Below are 17,990 nucleotides of genomic sequence, written 5' to 3' on the forward strand. Positions count from 1 at the left end.
ATCCCTGGAGGGGTTCAAGGCCAGGCTGGATGGGGCTTGGAGCCCCTGATCCAGCGGGAGGTGTCCCTGTCCATGGCAGGAGGTGGGACTAGATGGGCTTTGAGGTCCCCTCTGATCTAAACCAGCCCATACCTCTGTAACAATTTAGGGAGGGGGTAATTAGCACGGCTGATTGGGGGCTAAGGTTAAACGTGTATGAAACAGAGACCCTCTGAGTCCCAGGAAGCCCCACTATTGCCTCCAACCATGGGGACACCTGTCCACGCCTCGGAGCACAGAGAGCTTGGGAAAGGCTGAGGACAGGCTGAGAGAGTTGGGGTTGTTCAGTCTGGAGAAGAGAAGGCTCTGGGGAGAACTTAGAGCAGATTCCAGTCCGGAAAGGGGCTCCAGGAAAGCTGGGGAGGGGCTCTTGATCAGGGAGTGCCGGGACAGGATGAGGGAGGTGGTTTTGAGCTGTAAGAGGGAAGACTGAGATGAGATCTTAGGATGAAATGTTCTCCTGTGAGGGTGGGGAGGCCCTGGCCCAGGTTGCCCAGAGCAGCGGTGGCTCCCCCATCCCTGGAGGGGTTCAAGGCCAGGTTGGATGGGGCTTTGGAGCTCCTGATCCAGTGGGAGGTGTCCCTGCCCATGGCAGGGAGTGGATCTGGCTGAGCTTTGAGGTCCCTTCCAACCCAAACCATTCCAGGATTCTAAGTCCACAACGGAGCACGTTTGCTCCATGTGCAGCACTGGTTTTAGGAACAGCAGAGGCACAGACACCGTATTTCTCAGCGTTTGCAAACAAGGACAGGCCGAGGAGCAGCCCAGCAGCCCATCTGCACTCCCTCTGCAGGGCAGTTCCTCCTTTAAACCAAACCCGAAAGAAAAACACCCAGAGGAGGAAGTTCACGGAGCAGTAGCGAAGAGGAAGTAGGTGAAGAAACCCTAAGGCTCTCGTTGGGCAGGAGCTGAGTGTTGATTGGAGTTCTCATGCAAATCATAGAACAATTTTGGTTGGAAAAGACCTTTAAGATCATTGAGCCCAAGCATCGATCCAGTCCTGCTAAGTCTACCACTAGACCACGTCCCGAGGTACGACATCTACTCATCTTTTAACTTACAGGGATGGTGACTCAACCACCAACCTGGGCAGCCCCTTGCGAGGCTTCACAACACTTCCAGTAAAGAAATTCCTCCTAATACCCAACCCAAACCTCCCCTGGTGCATCTTGTGGCCATCTCCCCGTGTCCTGTCACTGGCTACCAGGGAGAAGAGACCAGCACCTACCTCGCTAGAACCTTCTTTTAGGTAGTTTTCGAGAGCAATGAGGTCTCCCCTCAGTCTCCTTCTCTCCAGACTAAACAACCCCAGTTCCCTCAGCTGCTCCTCAGAAGGTTTGTGCCCTAAACCCTTCACCAGCTTTGTTCCCCTTCTCTGGACACGCTCCAGCATCTTGATGTCCTCCTTGATGTTCTGAGGGCTGGAGCACCTTCCAGACAAGGACAGGCTGAGAGAGTTGGGGTTGTTCATCCTGGAGAAGAGAAGGCCCCAGGGAGACCTTAGAGCAGCTTCCAGTCTGGAAAGCGGCTCCAGGAAAGCTGGGGAGGGGCTCTTGATCAGGGAAAGAACCTTTGAGGTCCCTTCCAACCCAAACCATTCCAGGATTTTTGTAGTGAGGTGCCCAAAACTGAAGCCAGGATTCGAGGTGCGGCCTCACCAGCACCGAGCCCAGGGGAAATCTGCTCCTTGATTCAAATTTTCAAAATAGTCTTTATTCTACTTTTTGTTTTAGTATAAAAAAATCCACGAGTTAAGTGCACCACAGTGTACAGAGAGAGACAGAACGCTGCGCCGCGATAACAGTCAGTCGGATGGTTACACACAACACAGACAGGACACGGAGTTAGATCAAACTGAAACCTCGAGATAAAATATATTTGAATCTGATCTTTTTCTTCATAAAACAAAGCAAAAAAAAAAAAGAAAAAAAAAGGAAAAGGAAAAAAGAAAACAACAAACCCAAAACATTGAGGATCCCTGAAATGTTCTCTAAACCCCGCTAAGACTTCATTACACCCCACTCATTTTGAAAGTACACGTTCATTAATCCCCCACTAATCAAGCTGATTTGTTGTTGACTGATGGTTGCTGCACATCCCTGGGGAGATCCCGGCAAGCAGAGAGGAATGGGGTGAGGAGCAGCCTCAAAATCCCAGCTCTGCTCCCACCAGGGCGGCTCCTCCCTTAAATCAAACCCGAAGGAAAAAGAAAACCCAAAGAGGAAGTTCATGGCATGGCAGCAAACCTTTGAGGAACCTTGGAACCTTCAGGAGTTTGGTGGTTGAGACATCGGGTTGAGTGGGAAAGAACAGAGGTTGGTTTATGGAGCATGGTTCTACAGCCTAGTTAGCATCGAACGGCCCGTTCACACAGGAGCTGCGCTGGGGTCCTGGCACCAAAGCACAGCTTCAATCAGAGCTAATGTGCAAAGAAATCCAAGAGTACTTGGAGTGTAGAAACCCCTCCCAATGCCAGGTGCCAGCGGCAAACCTTCTGGGAGGGAAGCGACGGGCAAAGGTGAGCGCAGAGTGCGTCAAGGGATCCGTTCCGGAGTGAGGTCAGGAAGAAAGAAGCGCCAAGGTGCCCTCCCTGCCGGTGGGAAGGGAAGTTTGCCCTTGCTTTTCCACCCAGTGCCTTGGCTTGGGACACTCGGGCGATCTGGGGCTCCGGCACGGCTGCGGAGGGAAGGCGGCACCGGATCGGCTCCCTCGCCCTCCCTAAAGCCAGCACGCAGGCAGCGGATTAACAGGAACTCAGCGCTACAGAATCACTCCAGTGAAACACAAGGAAGAGGCAGGGCTGCTGCGCTCACGCTCACGCTGTGCATCGTTCCCCCCTCCCCACGTGAACGGAGGCACCGCGCTCATGAACAGGGAGTTTTGTTTCGCTTTAAAGTGCCTGCGGGGCCGGGCAACGCACCGGGAAGAGCCCTCACCGCCGCGTGTCTGGTCTGCGACTTCAGGTTAATATGGACTAAAGCAGTTAGGTGGTGAGCAGTGCTGACAGGATGGGATGTCGTTCCTTACACACATGTAGCCCCCCCTCGCCCCCTTTCCCTCCGCCTTCACCAGATGGTGTAGCCGCCGTCTGAGCCTCCCAGAAAGAAGTTTCCCTTCCGCTGTGTCACCACGACGTTGGCTCCCTGCATCACGGCCAACTGGGCGGCATTAGGGGGACAGCCAGGAGGAGGGGGCTGGAAGAGAGGGAAAGGAGAGAGGTGGGGGTTCAGTAGAATCATAGAATCATTAAGGTTGGAAAAGCCCTCCAAGATCACCTAGTCCAACCACCAGCCCAAACCCACAGTGCCAAATAAACTCTGTTCACCAGTGTCGCTTCCACATGGGTTTTGAACCCCTCCAGGGATGGGGACTCCACCATGAAGCCCTGGGCAGCTCTGCCAAGGCTTCACCGCTCTGTCAGGGAAGGAATTGTTCCCAAAATACAATCTAACCCTTCCCTGGTGCACCTTTAGGCCATTTCCTCTCATCCTATTACTTCTTACTTGGGAGAAGCACCTACCTCACCACAACCTCCTTTCCAAGAATCATAGAATCATTTGGCTGGAAAAGACCTTCGAGACCATTGACTCCAAATGTCCCTGTCCACTGCTAAACCACCCCGGAGCACCTCATCCACCCAGCTTTTAAACACCTCCCGGGACGGGGACTCCACCACTGCTCTAGCAGCCTCTGCCAGCGCCTGACAACCATCTCCATGGAGGAACTTTTCCCACTACTGAATCTAAAACTCCCCAGGTGCAACTTGAGGGCATTTCCTCTTATTCTATCACTCGTTCCTTGGGAGAAGAGCCCAGCACCCACCTCACCACAACCTCCTTTCCAGGAGCTGCAGAGAGCAATGAGGTCTCCCCTCAGCCTCTTCTTTGCCAGACCAATGCCCCGTCAGGTCCCTACTGTTCTCCAGACCCTTCCCCAGCTCCGTTCCCTTCTCCGTACACACTCCAGCTTCTCAAGGTCTTTCTTGCAGTGAGGGGCCCAGAACTGAACCAGGATTCGAGGTGTGGCCTCACCAGCACCGAACCCTTCCCTGAGCAATGAGGTCTCCCCTCAGCGCCACAGCAGGAGCCACCTGGACCAGAGGGAACTCAAAGCCTTCTCCGGCACAAAGCACACCTGGACCAGAGGGAACTCAAAGCCTTCTCCCCTGTGTCCCCGTCCCTCGCTATTGAACAAAGTTTAGCTTTGAGGCCCCTGATCTACGTTGCCCAGAGAAGTGCCCCATCCCTGAAGGGGTTCAAGGCCAGGTTGGATGGGGCTTGGAACCCCTGATCCAGTGGGAGGTATCCCTGCCCGTGGCAAGGGGTTGGAACTGGATGGGCTTTGAGGTCCCTTCCAACCTAACCCATTCCAGGATTGTCTGGAATATTGAGTAGCAGAATCCTGGAGCCAAAGAGAAACACTCGGCTCCCTGGCTGAGCCCTGCCCTCTCTTTTTGGATCCCAGAACCCATCTGGCTGACCTCAGCCTTCTACACACGCAGCCACAATTGGAAAGTCCAGGGGAGCAGGAATCTCCCACAGCTCCCCCGGAGCACAGGAAGAGCCCAGGTCTGTGTTTGGGCCCAGGGCAGGGCAGGCCACAGTGTCCCACCACAGCCCTGCAGCACGTCCCGCCACGGCCACACAGCGCATCCCATCCCACCGTGGCCACACAGTGCATCCTGCCATGGCCACACAGCATTCCACCATGGCCCCACGCCGCATCCCACCACATCCTGTCACAGCCCCACAGCGCATTCCCCTACAGCCCTACAGCACACCCTACCACGACCCCACAACGTCCCCACAGCGCGTCTCACCACAGCCCCGAGGCACCTCCCGCCATGGCCCCACAGCATCCTATTACAGTCCCACAGAGCATTCCGCCACAGCCCCATATCGCATCCCGCCACGGCCTCACAGTGCATCCACCATGCCCCCACACCGCATCCTGCCATGGCCTCACCGTGTCCCACCACAGCCCAACCACGTCCCACCATGGTCCTGCACCGCGCCCTGCCACGGCCCCACACTGCATTCCACAACGGCCCCATATCGCACCCTGCCACAGCCCCACATTGCATTCCACCACGGCCCCATATCGCACCCTGCCACAGCCCCACATTGCATTCCGCCACGGCCCCGTATCGCATCCTGCCATGGCCCCACATTGCCTTCCACCACAGCCCCATATCACATCTTGCCATGGCCCCACATTTCCTCCCGCCACGGCCCCATATCGCACCCTGCCATGGCCCCACATCACATTCCGTCACGGCCCCACATCGCACCCTGCCACGGCCCCACATTGCATTCCACCACGGCCCCACACTGCGCCCTGCCATGGCCCCACATCGCATTCCGCCACGGCCCCACACTGCATCCCGCCATGGCCCCACACTGCATCCCGCCATGGCCCCACACTGCATCCTGCCATGGCCCCACACTGCATCCCGCCATGGCCCCACACTGCATCCTGCCATGGCCCCACAATGCATTCCGCCACGGTCCCATATTGCATCCCACCACGGCCCCACACTGCATTCCACCACGGCCCCACATCGCACCCTGCCACGGCCCCACATCACATTTTGCCTTGGCCTCACACTGCATTCCACCACGGCCCCACATTGCATTCTGCACGGCCCCATATTGCACCCTGCCATGGCCCCACACTGCATTCCGCCATGGCCCCATGTCGCATCTTGCAACGGCCCCACATTGCATTCCACCACGGCCCCACATCGCATCTTGCCATGGCCCCACATTGCATTTCACCACGGCCCCATATCGCATCCTGCCATGGCCTCACATTGCCTTCCACCACGGCCCCATATCGCATCCTGCCATGGCCCCACATTGCATTCCACCACGGCCCCACATCGCATCCTGCCATGGCCCCACATTGCATTCCGCCACGGCCCCACATCGCACCCTGCCATGGCCCCACATTTCCTTCCGCCACGGCCCCATATCGCACCCTGCCATGGCCCCACATTGCATTCCGCCACGGCCCCATATCGCATCCTGCCATGGCCCCACATTGCATTCCGCCACGGCCCCACACTGCATTCTGCCACGGCCCCACATTGCATCCCGCCACGGCCCCACAGCATCTCCTCCCCGACTGTGACCCTCTAGCATGGAAGCATGCAGGGTTTTGGGGAGATCTTGGTACTTACCGGAATGCTGGCGGTTCCACCGGCCCCAAACCGTGCTCCCGCATCGAAGCCACCTTCAACCAGGACCGTCGAACCTGGCGGATACACAGGTCCCACGGGATAATACGCCATTGGGACTGAGGAGCCAATGGGACCCACAGCCACAGATTGGGCCACAGGCAGGAAGACGGAAGCGCCCGGGTACGCCGCGGACATTGTGGGTACGGTGGCAGCTCCCAGGGGCACAAAACTGGGACGGTAAAGCTGGGGAAAAAAAAGAGTTGTGTAAGCATGTTTGGAGACTTAATTCCCTGCAGCCAGGTGTTCACTCAGCCCTGCTGTCCAGGAACGCATCCCGACACTGCCTCTCACCCTCCTGTTCCCATCAGGGAATCCCCTCCTGTGTGCCATAGCTTTGGGGTACGGTGAAGGACCACTTCCATCAGGGAATCCCCTCCTGTGTGCCATGGCTTTGGGGTACCGTGAAGGACACCCATCACCACTGGAAAGAGCACTCCCTCCCTGTCCGTAAGAATCCAACCGGCAGCGATCACCACAGGGGTGCTCTACAGTGACAGTAAACCCTATTTGTCATCTTAATAGGAGCCAGCAGTGGCCCAGGTGGCCAAGAAGGCTTGGATCAGCCATGGGGTGGCCACCAGAGCAGGTAAGGGATCGTCCCCCTGCACTTGGTGCTGGTGAGGCCACACCTCAAATCCTGGGGTCAGTTCTGGGCCTCTCACTCCAAGAAAGACCTGGAGTGCGTCTGGAGAAGGGAACAGAGCTGGGGAAGGGGCTGGAGAACAGGGGTACTGGGAGAGGCTGAGTGGGGTTGGTCTGGAGAAGAGGAGGCTGAGGGGAGACCTCATCGCTCTCTGCAGCTCCTGAAAAGGAGGTGGGTGCTGGGCTCTTCTCCCAAGGAATGAGTGATGGGACAAGAGGAGATGGCCTCAATTTGCACCAGAGGAGGATTAGATTGGATATTGGGAGAAACGTCTTTACAGAATGGTGAAGCCCTGGTAGAGGCTGGAGTCTCCACCCCTGGAGCGGCTCAACAACTGTGTAGATGTGGCACCTGGTGACAGGGTTCAGTGGTCACGGTGGGGTTGAGCTGACAGTTGGACTAGATGACCTGAGAGGGCTTTTCCAACCTTAATGATCCCATGACTCTATGATTCTTAACTCATGGGGAAGCTTTCAACACCGTTTGCCCTTTGAGTCAATGACTCAGACCTCAGAAAAGAGAACCTGTGGATGAAACGTGGCCCAACTCTCCCAGCAGGAGGGAAATTGCAGCTGTAAACTCATTCAGGGTGATCAGTTTTCCTGCTTTGGGAGGGGCCCCAGAAGAAAACAAATCATTCGGAAAGTTGTCCTACCTACCTCGGAATAAGCCGGAGGGGCGTCCGTGTAGGGCGGTGGCTGGGGCAGGGGCACGGTCGGGGGGTAGACGGCTGGGTTGGCTGGAGACTGGACAGGGTAGGAGGGCTGGGTGGGATACGGTCCTGCAGGAAAAGAGGAGACGTCAGCCCAGGATGCAGGCGGGACGCTGCGAGTTGGGTTTCCAAAAGCCCCATTTCCCAATCATCACGTGAGCAGAAGGAAACAGCCGCTCCGGGCACAGCGAAGGCACAGCCCGGCCTGGGTGATCGCCCAAGCGCAGGCGCCCAGCGGGCACTGCCTGGCCTCTGGTTACGGCAAAACTAACCCGGGCACTGGATCATCCAGTGCCGGAGGTGGGAGCAACAGGAGGCAAAGGAAAAATAGTAATAAACAAATTATCCTGGGCCGGAGCCAGTGCTCAGCTTTGCAGATTCTGAAACTGGATGTGATCCCAGCGTCCCTGTGCCCCGATGGTTCTGGGGGCAAGGACACAGCAGCGATGGGGTGCTCTCCTGGCCCTGCCGGGAGGAAATCGCTCCCCTTTATGGAGCTTGGGGGGTTAATGGGCTCGGAATGCAAGGCCTTCCTCTGGGATGGGGACAGGTTGCGGCGGTCACCCCCTGTCCCACAGCCGGGACGGAGCCCATGGGGCCACAGAGGCAGCGGCAGCACCCACGGGTGCCCACCTCAGCGCACCCTTCCCACGCAAAACGGGGACCCCTGATGTGACGCGTGGGTCCCCTGATGTCACGAGGATATGGCAGGGACGGGGTGGCACTCCCAAGGTTAAGGCCATGCAGCGCCATGGCGACTTCCCCCCACTCTGCTCCCATTGACCGCACCTCTTCTACTGACACTCTGCACCCCCAAACCTGCTCCCATTGAGGCCTGCCTCACTTCCATCAGCCGTGCACCCCCCAAACCCGCTCCCATCGACACCCTGCACTCCCAAAACCTGCTCCCATTGAGGCCTGCCCCACTTCCATCGGCCATGCACCCCCCAAACCCGCTCCCATTGACACCCTGCGCCCCCAAACCTGCTCCCATTGAGGCCTGCCCCACTTCCATTGGCCGTGCACCCCCCAAACCCGCTCCCATTGACGCCCTGCACCCCCAAACCTGCTCCCATTGAGGCCTGCCTCACTTCCATCAGCCGTGCACCCCCCAAACCTGCTCCTATTGACACCCTGCGCCCCCAAAATCTGCTCCCATTGAGGCCTGCCTCACTTCCATCGGCTGTGCACCCCCCAAACCTGCTCCCATTGACACCCCTGCGCCCCCAAACCTGCTCCCATTGAGGCATGCCCCACTTCCATCAGCCGTGCACCCCCCAAACCTGCTCCCATTGACACCCCTGCGCCCCCAAACCCGCTCCCATTGAGGCATGCCCCACTTCCATCAGCCGTGCACCCCCCAAACCCGCTCCCATAGACACCCTGTGCCCCCAAAACCTGCTCCCATTGAGGCCTGCCTCACTTCCATCGGCCGTACACCCCCCAAACCCGCTCCCATCGACACCCTGCACCCCCAAACCCGCCGCCATTGACACCTGCACGCCTCCAAACCCGCTCCCATCGGCCACCTGGCCCCCCAGCGTCCCCACACCTGCTCCTATTGGCCGCCTGGTGCCCGAGCGCCCCCCAGTCAGCTCCCATTGACACACATGCACCCCCAAACCCGCTCACATGGGCTGCCCGGCTCCCATTGAAACCCTCACACCCCTAAACCTGCTCCCATTGACACCTGAGCACCCCCAAACCTGCTCCCACTGACACCTGTGCACCACTAAACCCACTCCCATTGCTCCCACCTCTGGCATTGGATGAAGCACCCCAAAACAGCTCCCACTGGCTGCCTGGCACCCCAGCGGCCCCAAAACTGCTCCCATTGACACATGTGTGCCCCCAAACCCGTTCCCATTGGCTGCCTAGCCCCCGAGCAGCCCCAAAACTGCTCCCACTGACACCCAAGCGCCCCCAAACCTGCTCCCATTGACACACATGCGCCCCCAAACCCATTCACATTGTCTGCCTGGCACTCAAGCACCCCCAAACCTGCTCCCATTGACACCCGATCGCCCCCAAACCTGCTCCCACTGACATCCGTGCACCCCCAAACCCGTTTCCACTGGCTGCCTGGCACCCGAGTGCCCCCAAAACTACTCCCATTGACATTCAAGCACCCCCAAACCTGCTCCCATTGACACCCGTGCACCCCCAAACCCATTTCCATCGGCTGCCTGGCACCCGAGCGCCCCCAAACCTGTTTCCATTGTCACCTGTGCGCCCCCAAACCTGCTCCCATTGACACACGTGCGCCACCAAACACGCTCCCATTGGCTGCCTAGAACCCGAACGCCCCCAATACTGCTCCCATTTACAACTGTGCACCCCTAAACCTGCTCCCATTGGCTGGCTGGCACCCGAGCGCCCCCAAAACTGCTCCCATTTACAACTGTGTGCCCCTAAACCTGTTCCCATTGGCTACCTGGCACCTGAGTGCCCCCAAAACTACTCCCATTAACATTTGAGCGCCCCCAAACCTGTTCCCGTTGCCTGCCTGGCACCTGAGCGCCTCCCAAACTGCTCGCATTGACACCTGAGCGCCCCCAAACCCGCTCCCATTGGCTGCCTGGCACCCAAGCGCCCCCAAACCTGCTCCCATTGACCCCTGTGCGCCCCCAAACCCGCTCCCATTGGCTGCCTGGCTCCCACTGACACCCGCACGCCCTCAAACCTGCTCCCATTGACACTCGCCCCATTCCCATCAGCTCCGCACCCCCAAACCCGCTCCCATTGGCCTCCCGGCTGCCACTGACATCCCTTCGCCTCCCCCCCCCCATCGTCTCCCATTGGCCGCCCGCGCCCCTCGCTCCGCTCCCATTGGCAGTCAGGTGTCCGCGCGCCCCCCCCCTCCACTCGCATTGGCCGCTCCTCTCCCATTGGCCGAGCGCCCCCCAAACCTACTCCCATTGGCTGAGAGCCCCCAAACCTGCTCCCATTGGCCGAGCGCCCCCTAAGCCTGCTCCCATTGGCTGCCTGGCGCCCCCCGCTCCGCTCCCATTGGCCGCGGGGCTCCCACTGCAGCGCCCCCCCCCGCCCCCCCGCCATTGGCCGCCTGGTGCCCGCGCGCCCTCGGCCCCTCAGGCGCGGGCACGCGCTTCGTCGGCACCGCCCTTAAAGGCGCCGCGTTCCGGGGTCGGCGGGGCCCGGCGGGTTCAGTTTAAGAAAGGCGGCGAGGGGAGGAGAGGGATGGGGGCGCGGGCCTTGCCTTTGCCGTTCATGGCGGCGGCGGCGGAGGAGGAGGAGGCGGCGCTGGGTCCGGCGGCGGTTCCCGCTCTGCCCGCGCCGCGCGCTTCCTGCTCGGTGTCACCGCGGGGGCGGGCGGTGGGGGGCAGGGGGCGGGGCGGGGGCGCGCGCGGTGACGTCAGCGCGTGTCGTGACGTCAGCGCGCTCTTAAAGGGGGCGCGCGTTCTTTAAGGGGGAGATGGATGGGGGGAGATGGATGGAGGGATTGGAGGGAGGGAGGGAGGGATTGGGGAAGAGGAAGAGGAAGAGGAAGAGGAGGTCGGGGGGGGAGGGAGAAGGAGGGAAGATGCAATGGGGGGGAGAAAGAGGGGGAGATGCAGTGGGGGGGGACGAAGAGGAGGAAGAGGAGACCCAGTGGGGGGGGAGGAGGAAGAGGAGGAGACCCAGTGAGGGGGGGAGAAAGAGGAGGAGGGGGGACCCAGTGAGGGGAGGGAGGAAGGGGAGACCCAGTGGGGAGGGGGAAGGAAGAGGAGGAGGGGGAGACCAGAGGGAGGGGAGGAAGAGGAGGAGGGGACCCAGTGAGGGGGAGGAGGAAGAGAGGGGGAAGCCAGCTGGAAGGGGGGGGGAAGGAAGAGGAGGAGGGAGGGACCCAGTGAGGGGGGGAAGGAAGAGTAGGAAGGGGAGAGGGAGACGGGGGGGGGGGGGGGGGAAGAAGAGGAGGAGGGGGAGACCGGGGGAGGAGGAGGAGGGCCTCTAGATAGAGTTAAGGGTGAGGGGGGGCTCAAGCACGGCCTGGGGCATCCTTTGGGTGGGCCTGGTGTAGTGGCGGGGGGGTCCCCAAGGAGTGGGGGGGCCTTCAAGCAAGACCTGGGGAGGGGATCTTGAGTGGGGGGGTAAGCAGTGCCTGGGGGTGTCCTTAGGCAGGGCCTGGTACAGTGGGGGGGTCCCCAGGGGGTGAAGGGAGGCGTCAAGCAGGGTCTGGGGGGGGTCCCCAGGGGGTAAAGGGAGGCTTCAAGCAGGGCCTGAGGGGTCCTTGGGCAGGGCCTGGTACAGTGGGGGGGTCCTTAGGGGGTGAAGGGAGGCTTCAAGCAGGGCCTGGGGGGTCCTTGGGCAGGGCCTGGTACAGTGGGGGGGTCCCCAGGGGGTGAAGGGAGGCTTCAAGCAGGGCATGGGGGGTCCTTGGGCAAGGCCTGGTACAGTGGGGGGGTCCCCAGGGGGTGAAGGGAGGCTTCAAGCAGGGCCTGAGGGGTCCTTGGGCAGGGCCTGGTACAGTGGGGGGGTCCCCAGGGGGTAAAGGGAGGCTTCAAGCAGGGCCTGAGGGGTCCTTGGGCAGGGCCTGGTACAGTGGGGGTGTCCTTAGGGGGTGAAGGGAGGCTTCAAGCAGGGCCTGGGGGGTCCTTGGGCAGGGCCTGGTACAGTGGGGGGGTCCCCAGGGGGTGAAGGGAGGCTTCAAGCAGGGCCTGGGGGGTCCTTGGGCAAGGCCTGGTACAGTGGGGGGGTCCCCAGGGGGTGAAGGGAGGCTTCAAGCAGGGCCTGAGGGGTCCTTGGGCAGGGCCTGGTACAGTGGGGGGGTCCCCAGGGGGTGAAGGGAGGCTTCAAGCAGGGCATGGGGGGGTCCTTGGGCAGGGCCTGGTACAGTGGGGGGGTCCCCAAGGGGTGAAGGGAGGCTTCAAGCAGGGCCTGGGGGGTCCTTGGGCAGGGCCTGGTACAGTGTGGGGGTCCCCAGGGGGTGAAGGGAGGCTTCAAGCAGGGTCTGGGGGGCCCTTGGGCAGGGCCTGGTACAGTGGGGGGGTCCCCAGGGGGTGAAGGGAGGCTTCAAGCAGGGTCTGGGGGGTCCTTGGGCAGGGCCTGGTACAGTGCGGGGGTCCCCAGGGGGTGAAGGGAGGCTTCAAGCAGGGCCTGGGGGGTCCTTGGGCGGGGCCTGGTACAGTGGGGGGGTCCCCAGGGGGTGAAGGGAGGCTTCAAGCAGGGTCTGGGGTGTCCTTGGGCGGGGCCTGGTACAGTGGGGGGGTCCCCAGGGGGTGAAGGGAGGCTTCAAGCAGGGCCTGGGGGGTCCTTGGGCAGGGCCTGGTACAGTGGGGGGGTCCCCAGGGGGTGAAGGGAGGCTTCAAGCAGGGCATGGGGGGGTCCTTGGGCAGGGCCTGGTACAGTGGGGGGGTCCCCAAGGGGTGAAGGGAGGCTTCAAGCAGGGCCTGGGGGGTCCTTGGGCAGGGCCTGGTACAGTGTGGGGGTCCCCAGGGGGTGAAGGGAGGCTTCAAGCAGGGTCTGGGGGGCCCTTGGGCAGGGCCTGGTACAGGGGGGATGTCCCCAAGGGGTGAAAGGTGGCTTCAAGCAGGGCCTGGGGGGGTCTCCAGGTAGAGCCAAGGGGTGATGGGTCTTCCAAGTAGGGCTGGGGAGGGCAAGTGGGTCCCCTGAGAGGGAACCTTGGGCTGGGGGGGCCATAAGCAGGGTCTGGGGGAGCAGGGGGGTGGTCCCCGGCTGAAGGAGCCTTCCCCGGGCCTGGGCCGGCACGGGGGAAATTGGTGTGCGAGGGAGCCCCCGGCTCTCTCCCGGCTCTCTCCCGGCTTCCTGCGGAGCGGCGCTCTGAGTTTATGCATAAATGATCAATGGGACTAGTGGGTAAGCTGCAATTATTGTTAAGCTTAATTAAGCCTTAAGGACTGTATGAAGCGTCGTCAGGCAGAGCCGCTTGTTAGCAGTGATTGTGCCAACAGTTGGCGACTGCAGCCTGAGCTCCAGGTTATGTTGGTTCTTCTAAACCGTGTCCTTGTGGCTGTTGGTACAAGCCCCGAGTCCTCCTTGGGACCCCATTTTCTGCCTCTCCATGGCAGGGAGCCCCTCAGGACCCTCCTTTTGGGGGGCGACAGCTCACCACGGGACCTGCTGGCTTCAGCGTGGAGACCCAACGCATTGGGATCCTCTGTGGAGTGACTATGGGCTCCTCTTCTTGCCAAAAGTGGAGCCAAAGCACTGCCAAAAAGCTGAAGCTCACGGAGTCCAGCGGGAGGTGTCCCTGCCCATGGCAGCAGGGTTGGAATTAGATGATCTTTAAGGTCCCTTCCAACTCAAACCATTCTACGATTCTAGATTCATGGTTTGGGTTGGAAGGGACCTTAAAGCCTATCCAGTTCCAACCAGACCCCCAGCAGATCCGGCACCAGAGCATGAGAGGAAGCGTTGATCTACAGCCTCCCAGCTCGGACCCAGTGAGCTCTGGAATGGTTTGAGTTGGAAGGGACCTCAAAGCCCAGACAGTTCCAACACTCTGCCATGGGCAGGGACACCTCCCACTGGATCAGGGGGCTCCAAGCCCCATCCAGCCTGGCCTTGGACACCTCCAGGGATGGGACACTCCATATATTATATAATATTCATGATTATAGTTCCCCGTAGTCATACGGTTACAGAAAACACAGGTGATGAGCAGTAAAATGAGTGCAAATGTGACATTGGAGTGTCTCTCCAGCTTGGGAAGCTTTGTTAAGTCACCTCACCTGGATAATTAACAGATGCTGATGTCTCCGAGATGCTGTCTGCAGCTCTAAACCAGTGGCTTGACCCTTCATCCACGTCATTAGTGCTGATGGCTGGTGAGCCACGGAGAATCATGGAATGGTTTGGGTTGGAAGGGATCTCAGAGCCCAGCCAGTTCTACTCCCTGCTTTGGGCATGGACACCTCTCACTGGATCAGGGTGCTCCAAGCCTTGAACCCTTCCAGGGATGGGGCAGCCCCCACTGTTCCAGGGCCTCCCCACCCTCCCAGTGAAACATTTCTCCCTAAGATCTCATCTCAACATCCCCTCTTTCAGCTCAAACCATTCCCCCTATCCAAAACCATTCGTCCTATCCTTCCCTTCCTGATCAAGAGCCCCTCCTCAGCTGATGCCATCAAGCGAGTGTGTTTCCCAGATTGCTCTGCCTCCCTGTCCCCCTTCCTCCAGCAGCACCACAGGAGGAACCTCAGGAGATGTAGGGCTATCAAAGACCTCTGTGGTCCAAGCCTTGCTCTTGTTTTGGGCTGCATTGGTGAGCGTGCGTGGGCACCACTCTTAACACCAGCCTTGTTCAAAGCTCTGCAGTCCACCCCGGCTTAAAAACCTCATGGGGTTGGAGGAGGAGGGTTCTCTGATAACCTTTAAGGAATTTGGGATGAGTTATGTGACCTAAAATCACTATAACCGTCAGTTGCAGCCGTCACCTGCTGAAGATGGATCTGCAGTTGGAGACCTGGAGCTGTGTGTGGAGCAGGATGGAGGCAATCCAGCTGTTCCGGGTTAAAAAAAGAACATCTCAGGGTGGAATGAAAAGGCCACCACAAGGATAATACCTTAAAATGGAAACTCCCCCTTTGTTGGGATTTCAATAGACTTTTCTGGCCGCATTTTGCCCAGACTTTGAGGGCTCAACTCTCTTTTCTGAGCTTCTTTGCAGGCATCTCAATCAACGCTATCATTGTTCTCTTCCCTCTCAAAGTGAATATCTCATGAATAATGTACCGTCTGCCTGATGAATATGCACGTTGCTGGTGCGCTGGGAGGGCTGCATCAATTATTCATGCCCAGAAAATGTTCCTCACCTTCCAACTGTGCAGGAACGGTGGAAAAAAAAAATATTTACCCTTGAAAGAGGGAGGGATGAAGGATGGAAAACTGCCCAAGGAACGGAGAGCGAAGTGGGTGAGGGTTCCATGTGGGAACGGTAGAGCACCACGGTGATTTATGAGGGGGTGAACCCAAACATCTTTCACAGCCCCAACCCTGCAGAGCCTGGAGCTCGCTGAGCAGCTTGAGATTCACTGAATAAAATCATGGAATGGGTTGGGTTGGAAGGGATCTCAAAGCCCAGCCAGTCCCAACCCCTGTCATGGGCAGGGACACCTCCCACTGGATCAGGGGCTCCAAAGACACATCCAACGTGGCCTTGAACCCCTCCAGGGATGGGGAAGCCACCACTGCTCTGGGCAACCCGTTCCAGGGCCTCACCATGCTCGGAGCAAAACATTTCTGCCTAAGATCTCATCTCAATCTCCCCTCTTTCAGCCCAAAACCGTTCCTCTCATTCTCTGCCCTCCCTGATCCAGAGCCCCTCCCCAGCTTTCCTGGAGCCCCTTTCCGGACTGGAAGCTGCTCTAAGGTCTCTCTGCAGCCTTCTCTTCTCCAGGCTGAATAACCCCAACTCTCTCAGCCTGTCTTTGTACATGAGGTCCTCCAGCCCTCGGGTCATCTCTGTGGCCTCCTCTGGACTCGCTCCGACAGCTCCATCTCCTTCTTGTGTTGGTGACTCCACAACTGGACACAGAACTCCAGGTGGGTCTCACCAGAGAGGAACAGAGGGGCAGAATCCCCTCCCTCCCTGCTGGCCACACTGCTTTGGCTGCAGCCCAGGACACAGTTGGTCTCTGGGCTGTGAGCCCACTTTTTTGGCTCATGTGGAGCTTCTCCTCCCCCAGCACTCCAAGTCCTTCTCCTCAGGGCTGCTCCCAATCCATTCTCTGCCCAGCTTGGGTTTGTGCTTTGCGTTGCCCTGACCCAGGAGCAGGACCTTGCCCTTGTTGAGCCTCACCAGGTTCACACAGCCCCACCTCTCCAGCCTGTCCAGGTCCCTCTGGATGGCATCCATGGAACCTATTCAGCAGCTCTTGGCTTTGGCCCCTGGTTTGTGCCTTTTTCCACACTCCTGATAGCATTTCAGTGGAAACTCTCTGCGAGGCAAGGAACGCAAGGAGAAATTCTTTCTACTCGGTGGAGCTGAGCCCTTCAGAAGGAACCTGCTTTCGGATCCATTGGAATGGGTCTTCTTTGTATTTTCATCACTGATGACCTCCTCAAGTTTTTGTCCACTTCGAGTCCCAAGAGGACAAAGGCTCCAGTAAACATCTAAAAGCTCTGAAAAACGAGAGCATGAGGCACCTTGTGTTTAGATGTAAACCTGGAGAAGTCGAATTGACTCCTATCTGCGCACCAGCGGACTTTGCTTCCCACACCAGGTGTTTCTGGGTGGCAGCAAGGGTGGCTTCCGAGGAGCCTGGTGTAACTTCACCCTGTGCTGATAACACACGAACCAGATAATATCATCCACACCGCCAAGCCTGCGATTTTGGTGGAACAAAGGGGTTGCAACTAGATGGTCTTTAAAGTCCCTTAGAACCCAAACCATCGTATGGTTCTATGAAAGGTCCTCCTGGAAGTCCTTTTTTACCCAACACGAGGCATTTCAGCCTGAATTGGAAGCGGAGTTGGCTGGGGTAATGTCAATATTTTGAGTTTGCTGCTTCAAGTCGTTAAAAAGAAGTAGCAGTAAAAATCCAGCTTATCCCGGTGGCTTTAGGAGCAAGGACAACCTTTACTCGTGTGAGTAATTGGAAGCAATAGGTTCTTCGAGACCGAGAGTAACCTGTGGGCGTGGGGCTGTAATTAATTCTGTAATTAAATAGAATCATAAAAGCATAAAATCCTGGAATGGTTTGGTTGGAAGGGACCTCAAAGCCCAGCCAGTTCCACCTCTGGCCATGGGCAGGGACACCTCCCGCTGGATCAGGGGCTCCAAAGCCCCATCCAACCTGGCCTGGAACCCCTCCAGGGATGGGGCAGCCACCGCTGCTCTGGGCAACCTGGGCCTCCCCACCCTCACAGGAGAACATTTCTTCCTAAGATCTCATCTCAATCTCGCCTCTTTCAGCTCAAAGCCATTCTCCCCTTGTCCTCTTCCTGTCCTTTTTGATCAGGAACCCCTCCCCAGCTTTTCTGGAGCCCCTTTCTGAAGCTGCTCTAAGGTCTCCCCGTTGCCTTCTCTTCTCCAGGATGAACAACCCCAACTCCCCCAGCCTGTCCTCGTACGGAAGGTGATCCAGGCCTCGGTTCATCTCTGTGGCCTCACTCCAACAGGTCCAAGTCCTCCCTGTGCTGAGGACTCCATAATAATGACTAAGCAGTTGTGAAGTCCTGGGTGACCTCTTCCACCCAGGGAAAACACTGCTCACCCTCTTCTCAACACTGAGATGGAGGGGCTTCTGTCCTTGGCTTTGCTAAGACCTGATTTTACCCAACACCACAAAGTGGCCTGAAAATTCCTTTGGAAAGTTTAGAGCCTGTTTCCAGCTTGAAGCGGAAAAGCGGAGCAGAGTCTGGATCTGTTGTAGCACCAACAAACCTGCGTTAAA

At 58.7% G+C, this 17,990-nt stretch overlaps 1 protein-coding gene and 1 long non-coding RNA gene across 2 annotated transcripts; one reads left to right on the forward strand and one right to left on the reverse strand.

The window, feature by feature from the left end:
* Positions 1–1,730: 1,730 nt before the first annotated feature.
* Positions 1,731–10,974, reverse strand: DAZAP2 (DAZ associated protein 2). Its single transcript, XM_054051358.1, has 4 exons — positions 10,853–10,974; positions 7,583–7,704; positions 6,221–6,463; positions 1,731–3,233 (listed from the first exon to the last, which is right to left on the reverse strand). Exons 1-4 carry the CDS (start codon positions 10,863–10,865, stop codon positions 3,105–3,107), a joined length of 507 nt encoding a protein of 168 aa, XP_053907333.1. The 5' UTR covers positions 10,866–10,974; the 3' UTR covers positions 1,731–3,104.
* Positions 10,975–13,138: 2,164 nt separating this feature from the next.
* LOC128849457 (uncharacterized) lies at positions 13,139–17,255 on the forward strand. Its single transcript, XR_008447399.1, has 3 exons — positions 13,139–13,449; positions 14,340–14,420; positions 15,017–17,255. It is a non-coding gene; the product is annotated as an uncharacterized LOC128849457 (long non-coding RNA).
* The last annotated feature ends 735 nt before the right edge of the window (positions 17,256–17,990 follow it).

This window comes from Cuculus canorus, chromosome 29 (assembly GCF_017976375.1).
Source record: "Cuculus canorus isolate bCucCan1 chromosome 29, bCucCan1.pri, whole genome shotgun sequence".
Classification (NCBI taxonomy): domain Eukaryota; kingdom Metazoa; phylum Chordata; class Aves; order Cuculiformes; family Cuculidae; genus Cuculus; species Cuculus canorus.